At 39.4% G+C, this 15,263-nt stretch overlaps 6 protein-coding genes across 6 annotated transcripts; 2 read left to right on the top strand and 4 right to left on the bottom strand.

The window, feature by feature from the left end:
* Nucleotides 1-492: 492 nt before the first annotated feature.
* Nucleotides 493-3,941, bottom strand: BATDEDRAFT_22494 (uncharacterized protein; the record flags this gene model as incomplete). The annotated part of the gene is made up of 4 exons (XM_006675518.1): nt 493-1,799; nt 1,965-2,133; nt 3,536-3,593; nt 3,682-3,941. The coding sequence occupies 4 exons, from the start codon at nt 3,939-3,941 to the stop codon at nt 493-495; spliced, it is 1,794 nt and encodes a 597-aa protein (XP_006675581.1).
* Nucleotides 3,942-4,730: 789 nt separating this feature from the next.
* Nucleotides 4,731-5,941, top strand: BATDEDRAFT_22493 (ribose-5-phosphate isomerase RKI1; the record flags this gene model as incomplete). The annotated part of the gene is made up of 5 exons (XM_006675517.1): nt 4,731-4,755; nt 4,852-5,058; nt 5,272-5,435; nt 5,538-5,812; nt 5,923-5,941. The coding sequence occupies 5 exons, from the start codon at nt 4,731-4,733 to the stop codon at nt 5,939-5,941; spliced, it is 690 nt and encodes a 229-aa protein (XP_006675580.1).
* A 386-nt stretch (nt 5,942-6,327) lies between these two features.
* On the bottom strand, nt 6,328-7,304 carry BATDEDRAFT_86039 (uncharacterized protein; the record flags this gene model as incomplete). The annotated part of the gene is made up of 2 exons (XM_006676105.1): nt 6,328-6,566; nt 6,812-7,304. The coding sequence occupies 2 exons, from the start codon at nt 7,302-7,304 to the stop codon at nt 6,328-6,330; spliced, it is 732 nt and encodes a 243-aa protein (XP_006676168.1).
* A 511-nt stretch (nt 7,305-7,815) lies between these two features.
* BATDEDRAFT_86038 (uncharacterized protein) lies at nt 7,816-8,897 on the bottom strand (the record flags this gene model as incomplete). The annotated part of the gene is made up of 4 exons (XM_006676104.1): nt 7,816-8,109; nt 8,221-8,527; nt 8,670-8,716; nt 8,814-8,897. The coding sequence occupies 4 exons, from the start codon at nt 8,895-8,897 to the stop codon at nt 7,816-7,818; spliced, it is 732 nt and encodes a 243-aa protein (XP_006676167.1).
* A 440-nt stretch (nt 8,898-9,337) lies between these two features.
* On the bottom strand, nt 9,338-10,611 carry BATDEDRAFT_86037 (uncharacterized protein; the record flags this gene model as incomplete). The annotated part of the gene is made up of 4 exons (XM_006676103.1): nt 9,338-9,618; nt 9,862-9,934; nt 10,066-10,408; nt 10,553-10,611. The coding sequence occupies 4 exons, from the start codon at nt 10,609-10,611 to the stop codon at nt 9,338-9,340; spliced, it is 756 nt and encodes a 251-aa protein (XP_006676166.1).
* A 712-nt stretch (nt 10,612-11,323) lies between these two features.
* Nucleotides 11,324-15,004, top strand: BATDEDRAFT_85150 (uncharacterized protein; the record flags this gene model as incomplete). Its single annotated transcript, XM_006676376.1, has 5 exons — nt 11,324-13,336; nt 13,474-13,614; nt 13,787-13,888; nt 13,965-14,082; nt 14,310-15,004. 5 exons carry the CDS (start codon nt 11,324-11,326, stop codon nt 15,002-15,004), a joined length of 3,069 nt encoding a protein of 1,022 aa, XP_006676439.1.
* Nucleotides 15,005-15,263: the final 259 nt, after the last annotated feature.

The following is a 15,263-nucleotide window of genomic DNA, read 5'->3' as shown; positions in this document are numbered from 1 at the left end:
GCTTTATAGGCGTTCAAAGAACAATGAGTGCTTGAAAGTGGATAAATGCTCAGTAAGCAAAAAGATCAACCGAATCAACAATGACGAGTATATCATAAGTGATGAAAAACCCAATGGTTTCATGGATTGAAAAATAATGATGAAATGACTAGAATGAAAATAGATGAACGTGGTAGCTGAAGTAGGAATGGGACAATTGAATGGCAGAAGTGTGGATATAGAATATTTTAATCAAAAGATTGACCTCTCAACATATAAGAATAGATATTGAAATTTGCTCGTCTTTGACCAATGACATCAATGCATTCATAATGGTTTCATATCCTTACAAGATAGGCTAGCCAAGGACTGGGGGTAGATAAAAAGCAACATGTGAATAGGGACTGCATATTAAAAAATGAGATAAAAAGATAGAATAGCTGGACGGGAGGTTATGATTGCAAGAAAAGTACACCGGAATTCAGAAAAATAGTCGATTAAATAAACTCCACCTCAAACACCAAGCAATGAGTAGTGAGAATGCTCAATGTGGTATTTCAAACCATTGAGATTCTTGTATCTTTTACCACAATCAGACACAGTGCATTGGTATGGCTTGTGAATTATGTTGTTCATCTCCGGATCCCCAGTGTCTTCACAATGACCGTGCTGCATATGATATTTTAGTCCTCCAGGATTTTTGTATGCTTTAAAGCAGCCATCAATTTTGCACTTGTAGGGTCGCTCATCCTTTGGAGTTCCACCATTGTCCTCCGAATCATTGGATTCGACCGAAGGTGCAACGATTGAAAGTGGAGTTCCTGCAGCTGCAGCTGCCAGTGTAGATGAGCTAATGGTACCGGTGGAAACAGTGGATCTGCTTTCATGTGCAGGCAGAGCAAAATGAGCAATAGTGTGGTTCTCATTGTTGCTATGAGACAAAATCTGTACTTGTGGCAAGGAGTGATTGGTTGCCAGAGACATATTTGACTTGTCGCAAGACAAGGTGCGTGAAAGCAATGGACGTTGCTGCGATGCTTGACCCGATGGTCGTTGAGCATTGGATGCAGCTGCAGAAAATGCGTCAGACATGGATTTTGTAGAGTCCATAGCATTGATATCTGGTATGCACGTATCCATTTCAAGAGTGTCTGTTGGTGTAGTGCCATCCACATCAATAGCCATGGAATCGTCCATGCTATGATCGCGCACTACTTGCGTTGGACCATCAAAGCAAAAAGGAATAGTCACTGGTTCGTGACTAATCTGATGCTTGTGTCGCCGCGACTTGGACGCAGCGTGTTGATTGCGTTTGCGAATAATTGATGTGTCAAATGCCGACATCGAGTGACCAGCACCAGACTTGCCTAAAGCTATTGCGGAAGATCCAATGCCACCAGTTGCTGCGCAGGGTAGTCGACTGTCGGCATAAATGTCGGATAATGCCACAGATTGAGTCTGTCCAGTATTGAGTTTAAAGGCAGATGCATTTGAAGCAGTCGATGTAGATCTCTTCATTGATGGATGAGAGCGAAAGTAGATATCAGTAAAGTTCATGGATGTGTCACCATCGCTCATATCAGTGTCCATCTCGTCAATACTTTCAAATTCAAAAGGCAGATCGTCATCAGCATCGTCTGATTCAATGTGGACATGATTTTCCTCAAAATGCTGAAGCAGCTCGTGCAGATCATGCAATTGCTTGCCACAACAGGTAAAGTCTTTGCAAAACTGATCCTCCAGACCAGCAAAATGCTCTAAATCTCGTGCTGGTGATAGTATTGCCGGGGAGCAGGCACCAAATTGAAAGTTGTATACAGCTCTATAACAAACAATTGAACCAAAGAACCCCAAAAGTTAATAAGCAACATTTTTGACAAGCAGATGTTGGAGCCAAAGTGTTGTGGTGTATTGGAATAATGGTGTGGGATAAAGTGGCCAAGGTGGATAAACTATCGATTCATCCAAGCTATACAAAGCCATACCCATGCATAATAGATATGCATTTGCAAGCCTGTTATTCTTTGGCAAATAAATGAGTAATTTGCCAAGAATGATTCTTAATACAATCGCGGTCATTAGCAAAAGCAAAGCTGTTGTCCAACTATACAGTGCGGCAGCTGCAGCATGTTTTTGCCGCTTTGCCGCATAGCCCTAACCAGTCAAACAGTGGTATCAGCGAAGCAGAAAATGCTTCAAGAGTAGTCCTCAAAAAATATCAGGATAATGCAGAGGCCGCTGTTTCATGATATTGATATCGTGGGGATACATGGATTACAAGCAAGACACTGCAAGTGTTGAAACCAGACTATTGTAAAGCAATAGCCATGACTAGGCAATTTGGGCTATCCGTAAACAGCAGATGGACTATATACCAAAACACGACTATCAAACAAGCCACTGTTACGGATGGATACACAGCTGGGCTTGTTAATGGGCATATGATGTTACAAGGGTTGAATGTAAAACTGTATCAACAGGGTCAAACAAAATAGGGTCTAGTGGAAAGATCAAGACCAACACTGGAGAACAAGATAATGATATCAAGAGGGAATGAGCCCATAATTATGGTGCAAATATCCATCTAATGCGATTGGTTGTACAGCCATCAGTGCAGAATACCCTTGTGTAGATGGGTATTTTATTCCCAGCGATTACAGCCATATTCGTGTAAAACGGAGCACTAAATAAGGGTGTCCAGTAAACAGTCATCTTGATGAAACGATTGGTGTCAAATTTGCTGGGCGAGTGTTCCTTGAATGAATATCCAAAGCAACATTCACATCACAGCTCTAGTCAATCTGCAACTCCAAAATGAACATTACAGGTAAATACTGGATAATCGGCATGGAAACAACGGTTGCATTTATGAAACATGCGCTCCTGTTTTCTCGAACCAGAGCGCGAACGCATCCGAATTTTAGAAACAGGAGTTTGTACAATCGAGTTCAGTACCTGGATTGCAGTCATGAACCTGATGATCGTACAATGCATGGTTATGCCAAATGGAAAGGGAATAACTTTAGATCAAATTATAGTTTGATTTGCATGATGGACGTTTGTCAAGAATTGAGAGTTTCTAGTATGCAAACACTCAAGCACTGTACATTCTAAAGCAAAGGCATTGACTGCAAGATGGATACAAGTGTTCCATTTTACATGAATACGGCTTTAAATTACGGTTCTTGCCACAAAGGGAGTGCATACATGGCTAGAAACATTTGAAATTACGGGATGCGGGTCGTATGCTGGATATTTTAGACTAAGTGGTCTGTAATGCATACATCTTGCAGTGGTAAATGGATCATGTCTGATGAATATAGACGGATGGTTGTAATAGAGAGTCCAATCCATCAAGCAACCAAGCCCGTTTAATGTAGATTCAAAGTATCGACCCGTTCTAATTGTAAATGTAGAAACGAGTCAAAATAACCACCTCTAGCAAGAATGGGATGACTAAGAACATTAGTCTAAAGTGGAAACAGGGATCGATAGGAATCGCTTGATACTGCACATCCGAAGCAGGGATGCATCATTGCAGTAAAAGGCCGCTTACTACTACTGCATCAACAATGGTGCCAAAGAATGGCCCATCAAGCTTTTCTAGTTGCAACCTGAACAAGTGTGGAAAACAAATGACTATACAACCAAACATTGGAGTAAAGTATAAGGCATTCATGGGAACAATAGGACTGAACATACTCAAAGAAACCGTCATTGCGGGACAGGGATTTGAGCGACCCAGCAAACGATTTCGACAAGGACCCCGTAGTGAATGAACGGGAAATGGACTCGAGCACCTTGCGTCTGTATGATTCTGATGTATGGGGCTGTCCATGTTGTTGTTGCTGTAAATGGTCCGGCTGCTGGCCAAGTAATCCGGCAGATGCAGCAGGATATGGAGGAGGTGCTGCAAGATATCTGTTTCTACTGTCAGTATCTATGCCAGTTGTAGAATGCATTCTGAACTGAACGTTTATAGAAGTAGTAATAAGTGTAACTGTATTAGCAAAACTATTTTGCTGGGTAAAACAAGTCAATTTTCCTAGAGCGATTCTCGAATCAGCCGTATTCGCGTAAAACACTAAATAAGGGTGTCAAAGTGCATAATAAACTGTTTTATCAAATGATAATTGTCATCAATTTTACTGGACTGCATTGTGTGATCGACATGTGCTGTTGCATTGCTGAGATATGCTAAACTAGAACGCGAGTGTATATGGGATTAGAATGCAAAGTATACAGAAAACATCAGAGCAGCCAAACCCAACACTAGACTACAGTGAGTCTGATGATCGTAGAATGTATGGCTGTGTTGAAAAGAATAGTTTGAATTTAAATTATAGTTTGATTATGCGCATCATATGGCGGAAAGATGGTTTAACCATTGTTTATTCTCAAGTCAAAGCAAGTGTTCTATTCTACGTGACTCGATTAGATTCATTTTTACGGCTAGTGATACGAGGTATGACCATTTATCGCTCATTTCTCCTGTACTGAGACGACAATCTGGCTTGTATTGATCTTCTGATACGATCCTCATCATTTCATTTAGACAATCTGCACACCAATCCAAAGCAATCCTACAATCTTACAAATATTTCCATCCCATTGTCACTACTTTTAATCATTTCATACTGTTAAATCCATTCAAGACGACTTACATTGTCCGACCTGTCTTGAATTGCATCGTTGGTGTTATTCGTCACACTAGCAATACTAGTTCAAAAACTTGCCCTTCTTTATCAAAAATGTCTGCAGACTTGGTTGAGCAAGGTAATGTATTGCAACTTGGTGCTATCCAGACAATTCTCATTTGAAACATTGCGTCTATTACAACTGTTTAGCATCTCCCTAACATGCTGGAAATAGCAAAACAGCTGGCATCATTCAGAGCTATCGACGAGCGGGTATCTACCTCGACCAAAGTGATTGGTATTGGATCTGGCAGCACCATTGTCTACGCAGTGCAGCGTCTAGCAGAACGATTCAAGCAAGAGTCGCTGCCCATTCAAGCATGCATTGCGACATCATTCCAGGCTCAGCAACTTATTCTTGAAGCTGGCTTACCCCTGGTAAGTGGCATTGTTGTCTTGCATTAAACATGTCGGGTTTTGGGCAAGCGCTTACATGTATACGCTGATCATTTGCTAACTTTACAATATGGTAGGGCACATTGAACCAATATCCACGTTGAGTAGACTACATCAATGACTGCATTGCACTTGTTTTTTGGGAAATGATCAGCTTATTTCTGTATGCATTTGTTTTTGGGAATTCAATACAAATTAGTCATTGATGTGGCTTTTGATGGTGCAGACGAAATCGATACTTCGTTAAACTGTATCAAAGGCGGTGGTGCTTGCCACTTGCAGGAAAAACTGGTCGCTTCCAACGCCAAACTGTTTTATCTGGTTGCCGACCATCGCAAAGACTCAAAAGTGTTGGGCACACAGGTAATAGATCCAAGTATCTAATGGTTGGATATCTTGCATCTACAAGTGTATATTTAAATATTGACATGCTAATCAACTGTTTTATTGCGTAACATGTGATAGTGGAAACAAGGCGTTCCAATTGAAGTAACTCCCATGGTTTACGTCGCAGTCATGCAAAAAATTAAAACCATGGGTGGCAAACCCACGCTGCGCATGGCAGCAAAAAAGGCTGGACCTGTCGTTACTGACAATGGTAACTTTGTCATCGATGCCGATTTTGGAGAGATTTGCGATCCAGCTGCCCTTAATGTCCAACTTATTGGCGTTCCTGGAATCGTCGAGACAGGTCTATTCTGCAACATGGTCAATGGTGTCTATTTTGGTTTACCAGATGGGTAAGTGAATAATACAATATGCGTTAACCCTGTGTGATCCATAGTGATGTCGGTAAAGAATAACTGCACAAGTTGTACTCACCTTGCTGGTATATGGATTTGAAATATAGAACCGTCAAGGCTGTATGAGTATAGATATCCTATATTCACTTTACAAACTATTAAAAACGTGTCGTTTGAGGCTAGTATAGACTCTATTATGGTATGAATGTCAGGGTTGGAGATTCACTCAGATATGAGGATGGATAGGCCCATCCAATAAATATTTGACTTCATTGACTTGTAAACAAGAGTGATCAAGACAAATAAGAGCATGCCACTTGAGTGCATATGCAACTTATTTGTCGACCAAAACAATCTCATTTATAAGGCTAGCAGTGCAAGGATGGAAGTATCATCATAGTGGTCTACCAGAACCATCATTCCATATACACATGGCATGATTATCTGAGAATAATTACTTTGGTTACAATACTGACAACACGTATATTAGCTCAAGCAGAGTATCTTTACAATCAAAAGTCTATGGGAAGGACTGGCCATAGCACTGGATGTCGTTCTGAAAGATCCACATCAAATCTGGCTTGTAGATAATGCTCCAGAGTTGCAATTCCAAATGAATGTGCTGTATTGGACGATGCAATGGCTGTCGAAACTAGAGCAGATCTCATCACAATCTTGTTATCGGCATTTGAATCTACTCTGGCTTTCTCCTGGCGAGCTTGGATCTGTTCCTGTTTTTGCTCTTGTTTGACTAGAATATTGGATAAATATGGTTAGAACAAATGATTATTACACTCGTATTCACAGAATGCCATACTACACAACCAGTCTTGTGAAATGATTGGTATCCGTTTTACCACATTGAATAGTTGGCATAAAGATAACAATTACATTCCAAAGCAAGAGGAAATCACTGCAGGATAATACAACAAGGTGATCCATTCTACATGAATACGGCTATAATTTGGATTTATAAAACAAGGCCAACTAGATCACCTTCTCGACGAAATGCCTCTGAAAACCGAAACATTTCAATCATTTCTGGAGTAAGCTCCACATTCAATTCGTCATAATCATCACTATGAGTGGTATGCTGTAGCTGATCAGTGTGCTCTTCGAGCTCTGCATCTGCTTGAAAGACTTCGCTCTGAACTCTTCGTTTTTTGAAAGTGCTATTTGGTGGGACTTTTAAAATTGCCTGTTCACAATGCTCGTTTGTATCAGATACACCATTCTTGATGGATTGAGAGTCTGCTGAATGTGGTTTATGTATCCATCCCAGACTGGTGTAATAATGGTAGATTTCGGTTTGGCAAGTAGAGCAGTAATCCGCCCATGATGGTTGGGCATTGGTATCAGATTCATTAGAGTGGGAAGAGCCAATATGTGTGGAACCCGAGGGAAACATGAGACTGCGAAAACTGGCTATCCTACTAGAACTAAAATGGTCATCACCAAAAGCCTTGAGCTGTTGCTGCGAGATCACCATTAAGTTGACTAGAATAATAGAAAGAATTTTTTCATTTTACAGCCGTATTGATGTAAAATGAAACTTTTCTGTAATGATTGTTTTGAAATAAACAATTGTTATATATTTGTTGTTATTGGAAATGAAGTATTTGTTTTATTGAAACTCTTCTAATATCAGATACGTTCGCGCTTTAGTTCAACGTATCTCAGGAATGAAACGGCTGTTTCCGTGCCGGTCACACAATGTTTTAAATGTTCGTTTTGAAGAAAAGGAAAGTTGAAGTTTGAAGAGATGTCAAGAATGTGGAATATATTGGAACAGAAATGTGATCACTCACTGTATTTTTGTACGAGAATAAACACGAAGTCCAGTCAACTAATGAGTTCATAAAACAGTATTATCCAGTAAGATTAACACCAAACATGACTGTTTATATAGTGTTTCATTTTACGTGAATACGGTTGTAAATGGAAAGTTGTTGATTAATAGCAACTTTGATCAAAACAGTATTATTCATTTAACCACTAGTTTAAAAATCAAAGTAGACAAGAGGATCTGTCTTGGTCCACGCAGCTGAATCACGACTGGTGTCAATAGCATGGAACTCGAGATTACCATCGCTATACTCGTGAACACGTACATGCACATAGATCTGATTGCCAACATGAATCTTGGAAAAGTGCATGATGCCATATTGCACTGGATGCTCAGCAGCTTGAATAATCTCATAGGTATCAAGAGTAGTGGGCAGCTTGGCACCAACAGTAGTGGCGTGGATCTCATCATCCTTTCGCAGGCGATGAATATCGGCAAGCACGTTGTGCTGAGTTTACCAAAACAAAAACGCAAGTCCCATTTGGAATAAAACAACGTTTGAGTATATCCAACTACACTTTTGCCATGGCAACATTTCTTTTTATCAAACCTCTGTTACCTTGGCAAACTCAAAAATCTCCTTGTCCTTGGTGTTAGGCGTACGCAGATTCAATTTGATCAGCAACGACATTTTCTCAGTAAAATCAGGACGCTTTCCATGAATAATCAAATGAGCCACACAGTGCTTGACAAACTCGTCTTGGTCATGCTTACCATCGACAAGTGGGGTTCCCTCGTAGCCAGCCTGAGTCATGAGCCATTTCTCAAATTTTTTATATTCGTATCCAAGTTCATCATTGATGTTGAATTGAGTAGCCTTGATGGTCAAGCGAAATTTAAATGAAGTTGGTACAATCTTGATTTTTCTACAAAATAAATGCATGTGGAATAGTTTAAAACCGACATTCGTGCATGCAATCAGATTGTCCATCAATCCGAATCACGAGCAATGTCACGGTTAGCATTATTGATCATTACAATAATGTGGTGGTCGGTTAAATAGCTTACCCAGGATTGACAGGACCATCAAAAGTATGATATTCAATGGTACGACACTGCATGCAACAAAGTACTGTGATTAGCATTGATGCTGAGTTGTAATGAATAAAATAACACCAGTCCACAGTAAGATACTCGGCCATCAATACCTACAGTGTCATCAGTTAAATGCACAACAAACTGTGCTCGCTCAGTAGTGTCCCTCTCTTTCAAAGCCTTGGCTGTAGTTGTTTCCATAGCAATAGTGTCCAAGGGTTAGTCAACACTCCTATACTACCATCATAAAAACCTAATTGATGCAACTCGCCACTGACGGTTATCGAGTTTTTTTCCTCATAAATGACACTGCGAACTATGAGATTTGGTGTTATTTCGTAGTAGTTAGTAAAATTATAATACTAGTATGCTGTGGGCTGCAGAAATTGCATACTGAAAACAGGGGGTGCGTTAGACTTGGACATAGTATCGGTTCTGCGATTAAAGAGTCGAGGTTTGAGATGTGTTGGTAAATCTCGACAGCCAAAATTGGATCATAAATCGTATCCATGGCCAAAGTACATTGTTGGGTCTACTCCATCAGCCACACTATTATTCCATTGCATTGGACCCAACTCCTTAAGCAGTCTTGATTTCATTCGTTTTATATTTATAAAGTACTACCAACCCGAAAAGATCCCTTAAACATATATAGGCTTCACCGGACATTCTTTACGAATCTTGGTATACAGCTCTTCGGCACTGGGAGTAAATTCCTTGTGTACCTTTCTCAAACGACAGCGAATCCATTCCAAAGGATCATTGTGGCGGACATCAAATGGCTTTTCACGCTCTTGTAACACGATTTTAAGCAACGCTGTCTTGATATGTGGTGTAGCTCCATATCGACCACGGCCCCGCAAAAACTTTTGTTTGATTTCCTTGGATAAAATAACCTCGCCATCTCTTGCAGTAATATCAGCTATATATTAAAATCAACCCCCAGAAAACAGTAGTTATTAGTGGATTGCAAGATTGATCACAGTATCAACTCCATGGTTGAAAACCACGATTGAAACAAACAACTTGCCAATATATGTTTTTTCAAGATCGTAGCCTTCTTCTTTGGCATACACAATGCAGCACTCAATAGCCTTCATCATGTGGCTTGTAATCGGCTTATCATGCCATGCAAGCTGGAGTAAGGCATCGTTTAGCGACAGACCTTGAATATTAGTACACAGTTCAATAAATCGTGTAAAATCCACATGAATATAGCTGTGCTTGAGCCTCAAAATCTAAATCACCAAAAATACAATCAGCTGCACATTCTTTCAAGTAGGAATAAAACCCTAGATCCGAATCAAGCAAGGTAGCATCAAGACAACATTGTAACGATTATGAGTAGCCATGATATGAATTAAACTACCTTGTTGCCTCCATCTGCAGCCAAACGACTCAAATAGTTGGGACGTGCTTCAATCACCTCGCCTTCTTCAGGAATACGTGGGTACTTATTTTTGCGTAGTGCCAATTGTGCACGTTTTAGTGCCTCAATATGATCAGGTGTGGAATCTAACCCAGCAGTAACACTCATGGTACTAGCAAGGATCTGTTTAATTCGGCCATATACTTGTGGTGATGTGGTATCCCTTCTAAGTGGAGGAACATTAACCGATTCATACTCATCCTTGTCCTGTGATTGAGGCAAGTTGGAATACAATCTTGGTATGGAAAATGTCAAGACAGGCTTGATTGCTTGGAAACTGTGCCTGCATCAAAGAACAATTAATATAGTACAAGTTTAGAATATTACTGGAAATCAAAGGTTGGATTGATCCCTGCCATCTTGGTTATTAAATGGATGTACTACATTGTGATGCAAATGAGCTAGATAAAATGGAAAATGTGCTTACCTAGAATAAAACACTGTTTTAGCGGGCAGTCTTGCAGCAGCTACTTGAGCAAACATCATGGTAAGTGGTTGCCTAATCTACAATTTTCTTTGAACGAAAACGAATTGAAAAATCTTTTGTGATGAAAATCTAAAATGATCAAAGTCGATCATTCAACAATGTGTTATTTTAGCACATCTTATCGAGTAGGTCGACTGCATTGTAGTCAGAAAAGCTGGCTTAAATGGGTAGATTGAAATTCAAAACCATCAGTCAGAAAATTCAAATTTGAGCAGCAATTATGCAATGTTTCCAAACTGACTAGTGTGTATTGGTGGTAAGCAAGGCTGCATTTAAAAGCTCGGATATTTGCCCACCAAGTGTGTAGTATTAATCTAAAATCTGAATAGGACTAATATTTAATCTAGCACAGTAAGATATAAATATCAAGTTTTAGCGAGATGGAGTAAAAAATTCCAAGTAGTCGGCGCACCGATATTCTGCAAGTATTGTAAATAAAGCTAAATTCGGCGTCGTAATAGGAAGCATACAAGATATTTTCCGAATTAATTGCTCAAACGCAAACGCTTATTCAACAAACTTGTAACCAAAGCCAAGTGGCAGTGGAGATGGCGAGTTGACTAAAAAACTAAAGACTAATTGCCATATAGTATATCAGATATTTGCAAGGTAAAATTAGTAGTGTATAAAGACTCCATGAAGTCATCAATCCTAGGTTCAAAACAGCCATCTTTGGTTGGGCTGGCTCCAGACATGTCAACTCGCACTAACATGACCGAAAAAATCAGAAATGTGACAGCTGATACTGTGCCAGATAGCCATTTCACGATGCTACATATGGATACCTTGCTATGCCCCAAAATCGAGCTATCTATAATGCCACTTCAAACACATGAGCAGAAACCCAAATCTATATCTCGATCAACAATATTGCATAAATCATCTACGGCCCTATCTACTCATCGTGATCAAGATAGCTCAGCCACGCTTATGCCAAATTCAAAAGTACTTCCAGATACATCGGGCTCAATACGTTCCTTTCTATCAGCGAGTCAAACTACAACGTCACAAAGTCCCAGACTACTTGTCAAAGGCACTGATATAAGTAGACGTAGTTCCAAGATTAAAAAAATTGCCTCGAACTCGCATGAAAAGTTGCCAGAGCCACCTCGACAATATGAACTACAGGGGGACAATCAGCATAACGCATCTCAAAAGTCTACATGTTTGAATACTCCAAATACGGCACTTTGTATTCCCACTGTAGAAATCAGTCCTCCATCTCAGTCCATTCAAAAAGCAGTTTTATCAACTAATGAGCTGCGATCAGAGGAAATAAAGGCCGAAACGCGACACTCCACAAATCAGTCTGTTCACTCCAATTCGACATCCAATCTGGACTCGGCACATGTTTCCAAAAATGGATCAATACCTGTAAGACGTAAACACAGTAAATTTCTTACTCCCCAAGAAGGCATTTCAACTCTTCAATTGAATGAGTTTGAAAAGCACAGAGTATTTCCATCTACATCAAAAGAGTTGACCTTACAATGTCCTTCATATCCCATGCTGGTAGATCATTCAGCCCATACAGCCAATTCATTTGAGACAAATACTTGTATTTCGTCACAAGACACGAAACTGGCAGCTTGGGCATGTACAGAGTCAGTCGTAACACGAAATAATGAGGCTCGTTCCGACATGATTGGCGAGTCAACTATGGTATTAGATGGCAAAATGAGTCCTCAACTGCGTCAATTAAAACTGATGAGTATTGGACATTCACAATTGCACGATATCAGCGACCAAGTTGCTAACAAGTCATCCATATTACACCTGCCATCACCATTACCCAGTCGGCACTTGCATATCACTCGATCCAACCATCAAATAGAATTGAATAGCACAAAAAGGTCCGAGATTTTACTAAGCAATGAATTTGTCGATACTACAACCAATACACAAACTTTCAAACCACATCCAAACTTGAATAGTAAATCTCATGTACGACCACTCGTTGCATTACGATCGCGAATTTCTGAACCATGTTCAGAAGATGGAAAAATACTGCTCATTCCAATTGACGAGTCCTCCAAGTCGATTCAAAAAGCCTCCAAAAAAACCACATCACTAGCTATGCCATCAATTGGAAAACAGCAAAATACATCAATAGAAACCCCTTTGAAAAGCAGTTTTTTATCAACACGACCCATTTCCAAACCTTTATCCGGACTATCCAGTCAAGCTGATATAAACAAATCTGACGATTCAATCAAATCAGAAATGATTTCATTGACTGCATACTCAACTCAGGCTAAGCAGTTCAAGCCAACTAAATCTTTGGTAGGAAATGATATCAAATTGGACAAGGCAGTCATGAAGGCTTTCAATACATCCGATATCATCCATCTTAATGCTCGCATGCAGATATACTCGAAAAAACACAATGCAATGCAACTCCCTGACAATACTCATATGGATCGCACCATCAACTTCAATTCTGCACTCAATATATCTGCGTGTAACTCCAAAATGGGAACAGTTGCTGATCTTAAAAGCGTAGACAATATATTTGACAAGAGCACATTGGAAGAAGGGAAACGAGTAATAATCGCTCATGGACAGTGGAAAAAAGCATATCGGTTTATGGCTACTATAAGAAGATTTTTGGTCATGTACAAAAGAGTATGTAAAATATTTGAGCTTTCTCCCACCAGAGTTGATATTTTAGATTTAAAAGGCAGCGATTCAATTAACGAAGAAGATCTTGAATTATCAGAAAAGGTTAGTTTTAATGTCGTAGTGTTTGGCCAAAATTGAAAAGCTGGTTTTAAAAAAGTGAAGCATAACTACAGTATCAAACTATTATTTAGCCTGTCAAACTTACAAATGTGTCAATTTTTGATCATGGTTTGCACTAGGTTAAATCGCTGTTGCAGTCACGGTCAGAAGTACAAGGCGATGTAATCATCAATGGGCTCGAGGCAATATTAAGTTCAAATATCCCATCATTTAAGCGGCTCCCCTGGAATCAAAGACTAAAATGTTGCCAAATTTTAGAGGTGAGGTTTGATTTATAAACTGAATATTACATGACTTGATAACTGACCTGATTTGCTCAATACCTGCTGGAATTGCCATAGTTGAAAAAATATCCTCCTGTAGGTAATATTATTTAGTATATATTGTTTGAAATCAAAAGCTATATATCAACATCTGCCATTAATTGAATAGGGAAAAGTTATTATTATGGAAGGCCATCGTGCCAATGCATTTTATTTTATTCTTTCTGGAAAAGTTGAAATCTTCAAAGGCTGGACCGAAAGTTGGTTTCGTGTAAGTAGCTCTTGTCAAAACTTTTTCTTGATATATATGTATTTATTTTAATGCATTTGCTAAAAACTATAAATAGATCAATTTTATCAAAAAAGGCGGTAGTTTTGGAGATCGTACTCTTACAGTAATAGACGATAGACGAACAGCATCCGTATCGACCGTTGAGACCACCGAGTTTCTTTGTGTAGATAAACGTAAATATTGAAATATATAGAAAATGTGAATTGCTTTATTTTAGGCGTATGTAAATACGCTACATCTAATGCATGCACTAACTTTATTTTTTGAATGCATTACAGGAGAATTTTTAAAGGTAATCGGATGTATCAAGTACAACTAGTTTACGGTTTGAGTCATGCCAAGCTAATCAACTATTTTAAAATATTTCATCATGCGCAATTTCTACCAATACAGTTGATAGAAACAGGATCAGCTAAACTGCATACATTACGTACTCGGCAAATAACACAACTTCCAGATTTTACTACTGCACCACAAGAGTTTATTGAAAAAGTATTGGCATGTGCACAATTCATTACCTTTGATGCGCAACAAGTCATTATTAATGAAGATGCACCGAATTTTCATATTTTTTGGATTCTTTCTGGAAGTTGTCGATGCATTCGCACAGTTCCTTTTATCGTGCGACCAACCGCTTCTGGAGATGGACATCAGTATGCTGCCTACGCGCCTAATACCCCAACAGACCCCACCGATACAGTAGTCTATGAGCCTCTGTCAATATGCGAGCTAACTATTGGTGAACATTTTCCAAGTGTTGTCAAGCCTGCAATGCTTAAAATTACGCAATCTCAATTTGGCGCACCCATGACTTTTGATCGTAACGAATGCATCCGATTATGGCAACATGAACCACCTTATCTGAGTCCAGTGACTGTCGTAGCCAACATGCGGGTTGAGGTAATGATGCTATCAAAGGTTGAAATGACCGAGATTTCCCCTATGGATACCTTGTTGGAATTGTTTGAACGGCGTGGAGCTTTGGATGCATCGATTTATTTGCTACAGAATGCATTCTTACAAAACCTACAGTGGGAATCATATAAAAAGAAAATAAGGGAAGAAGTGTTTGGAAAACGCAAGGCCAAAAAATAAAACAGTTTAAAGTAAAAGGCAAAAGGGACAAGAGTATTGGTTTGTACAACTACACGGTTGGTTTGGGTTAATCTGCATGATTATATAAGTGGAACATTGAGACTTTCGCGTCAGAGCAAGATCAGCAAGCATTTATTTATATGATACACTGATGATTGCAGCAATTTTTCATTCTATCTCTTCGTTTTCATGCCCTCTATCGTCGTCTGTGGATGCGATTCGCAGCATATTGAGTACTCAACATACACGTGACTTGGTT

This window comes from Batrachochytrium dendrobatidis, assembly GCF_000203795.2.
Source record: "Batrachochytrium dendrobatidis JAM81 unplaced genomic scaffold BATDEscaffold_1, whole genome shotgun sequence".
Taxonomy (NCBI): domain Eukaryota; kingdom Fungi; phylum Chytridiomycota; class Chytridiomycetes; order Rhizophydiales; genus Batrachochytrium; species Batrachochytrium dendrobatidis.
Note: the sequence above shows the minus strand (reverse complement) of the source record. Positions and strands in the feature narration are given on the sequence as shown.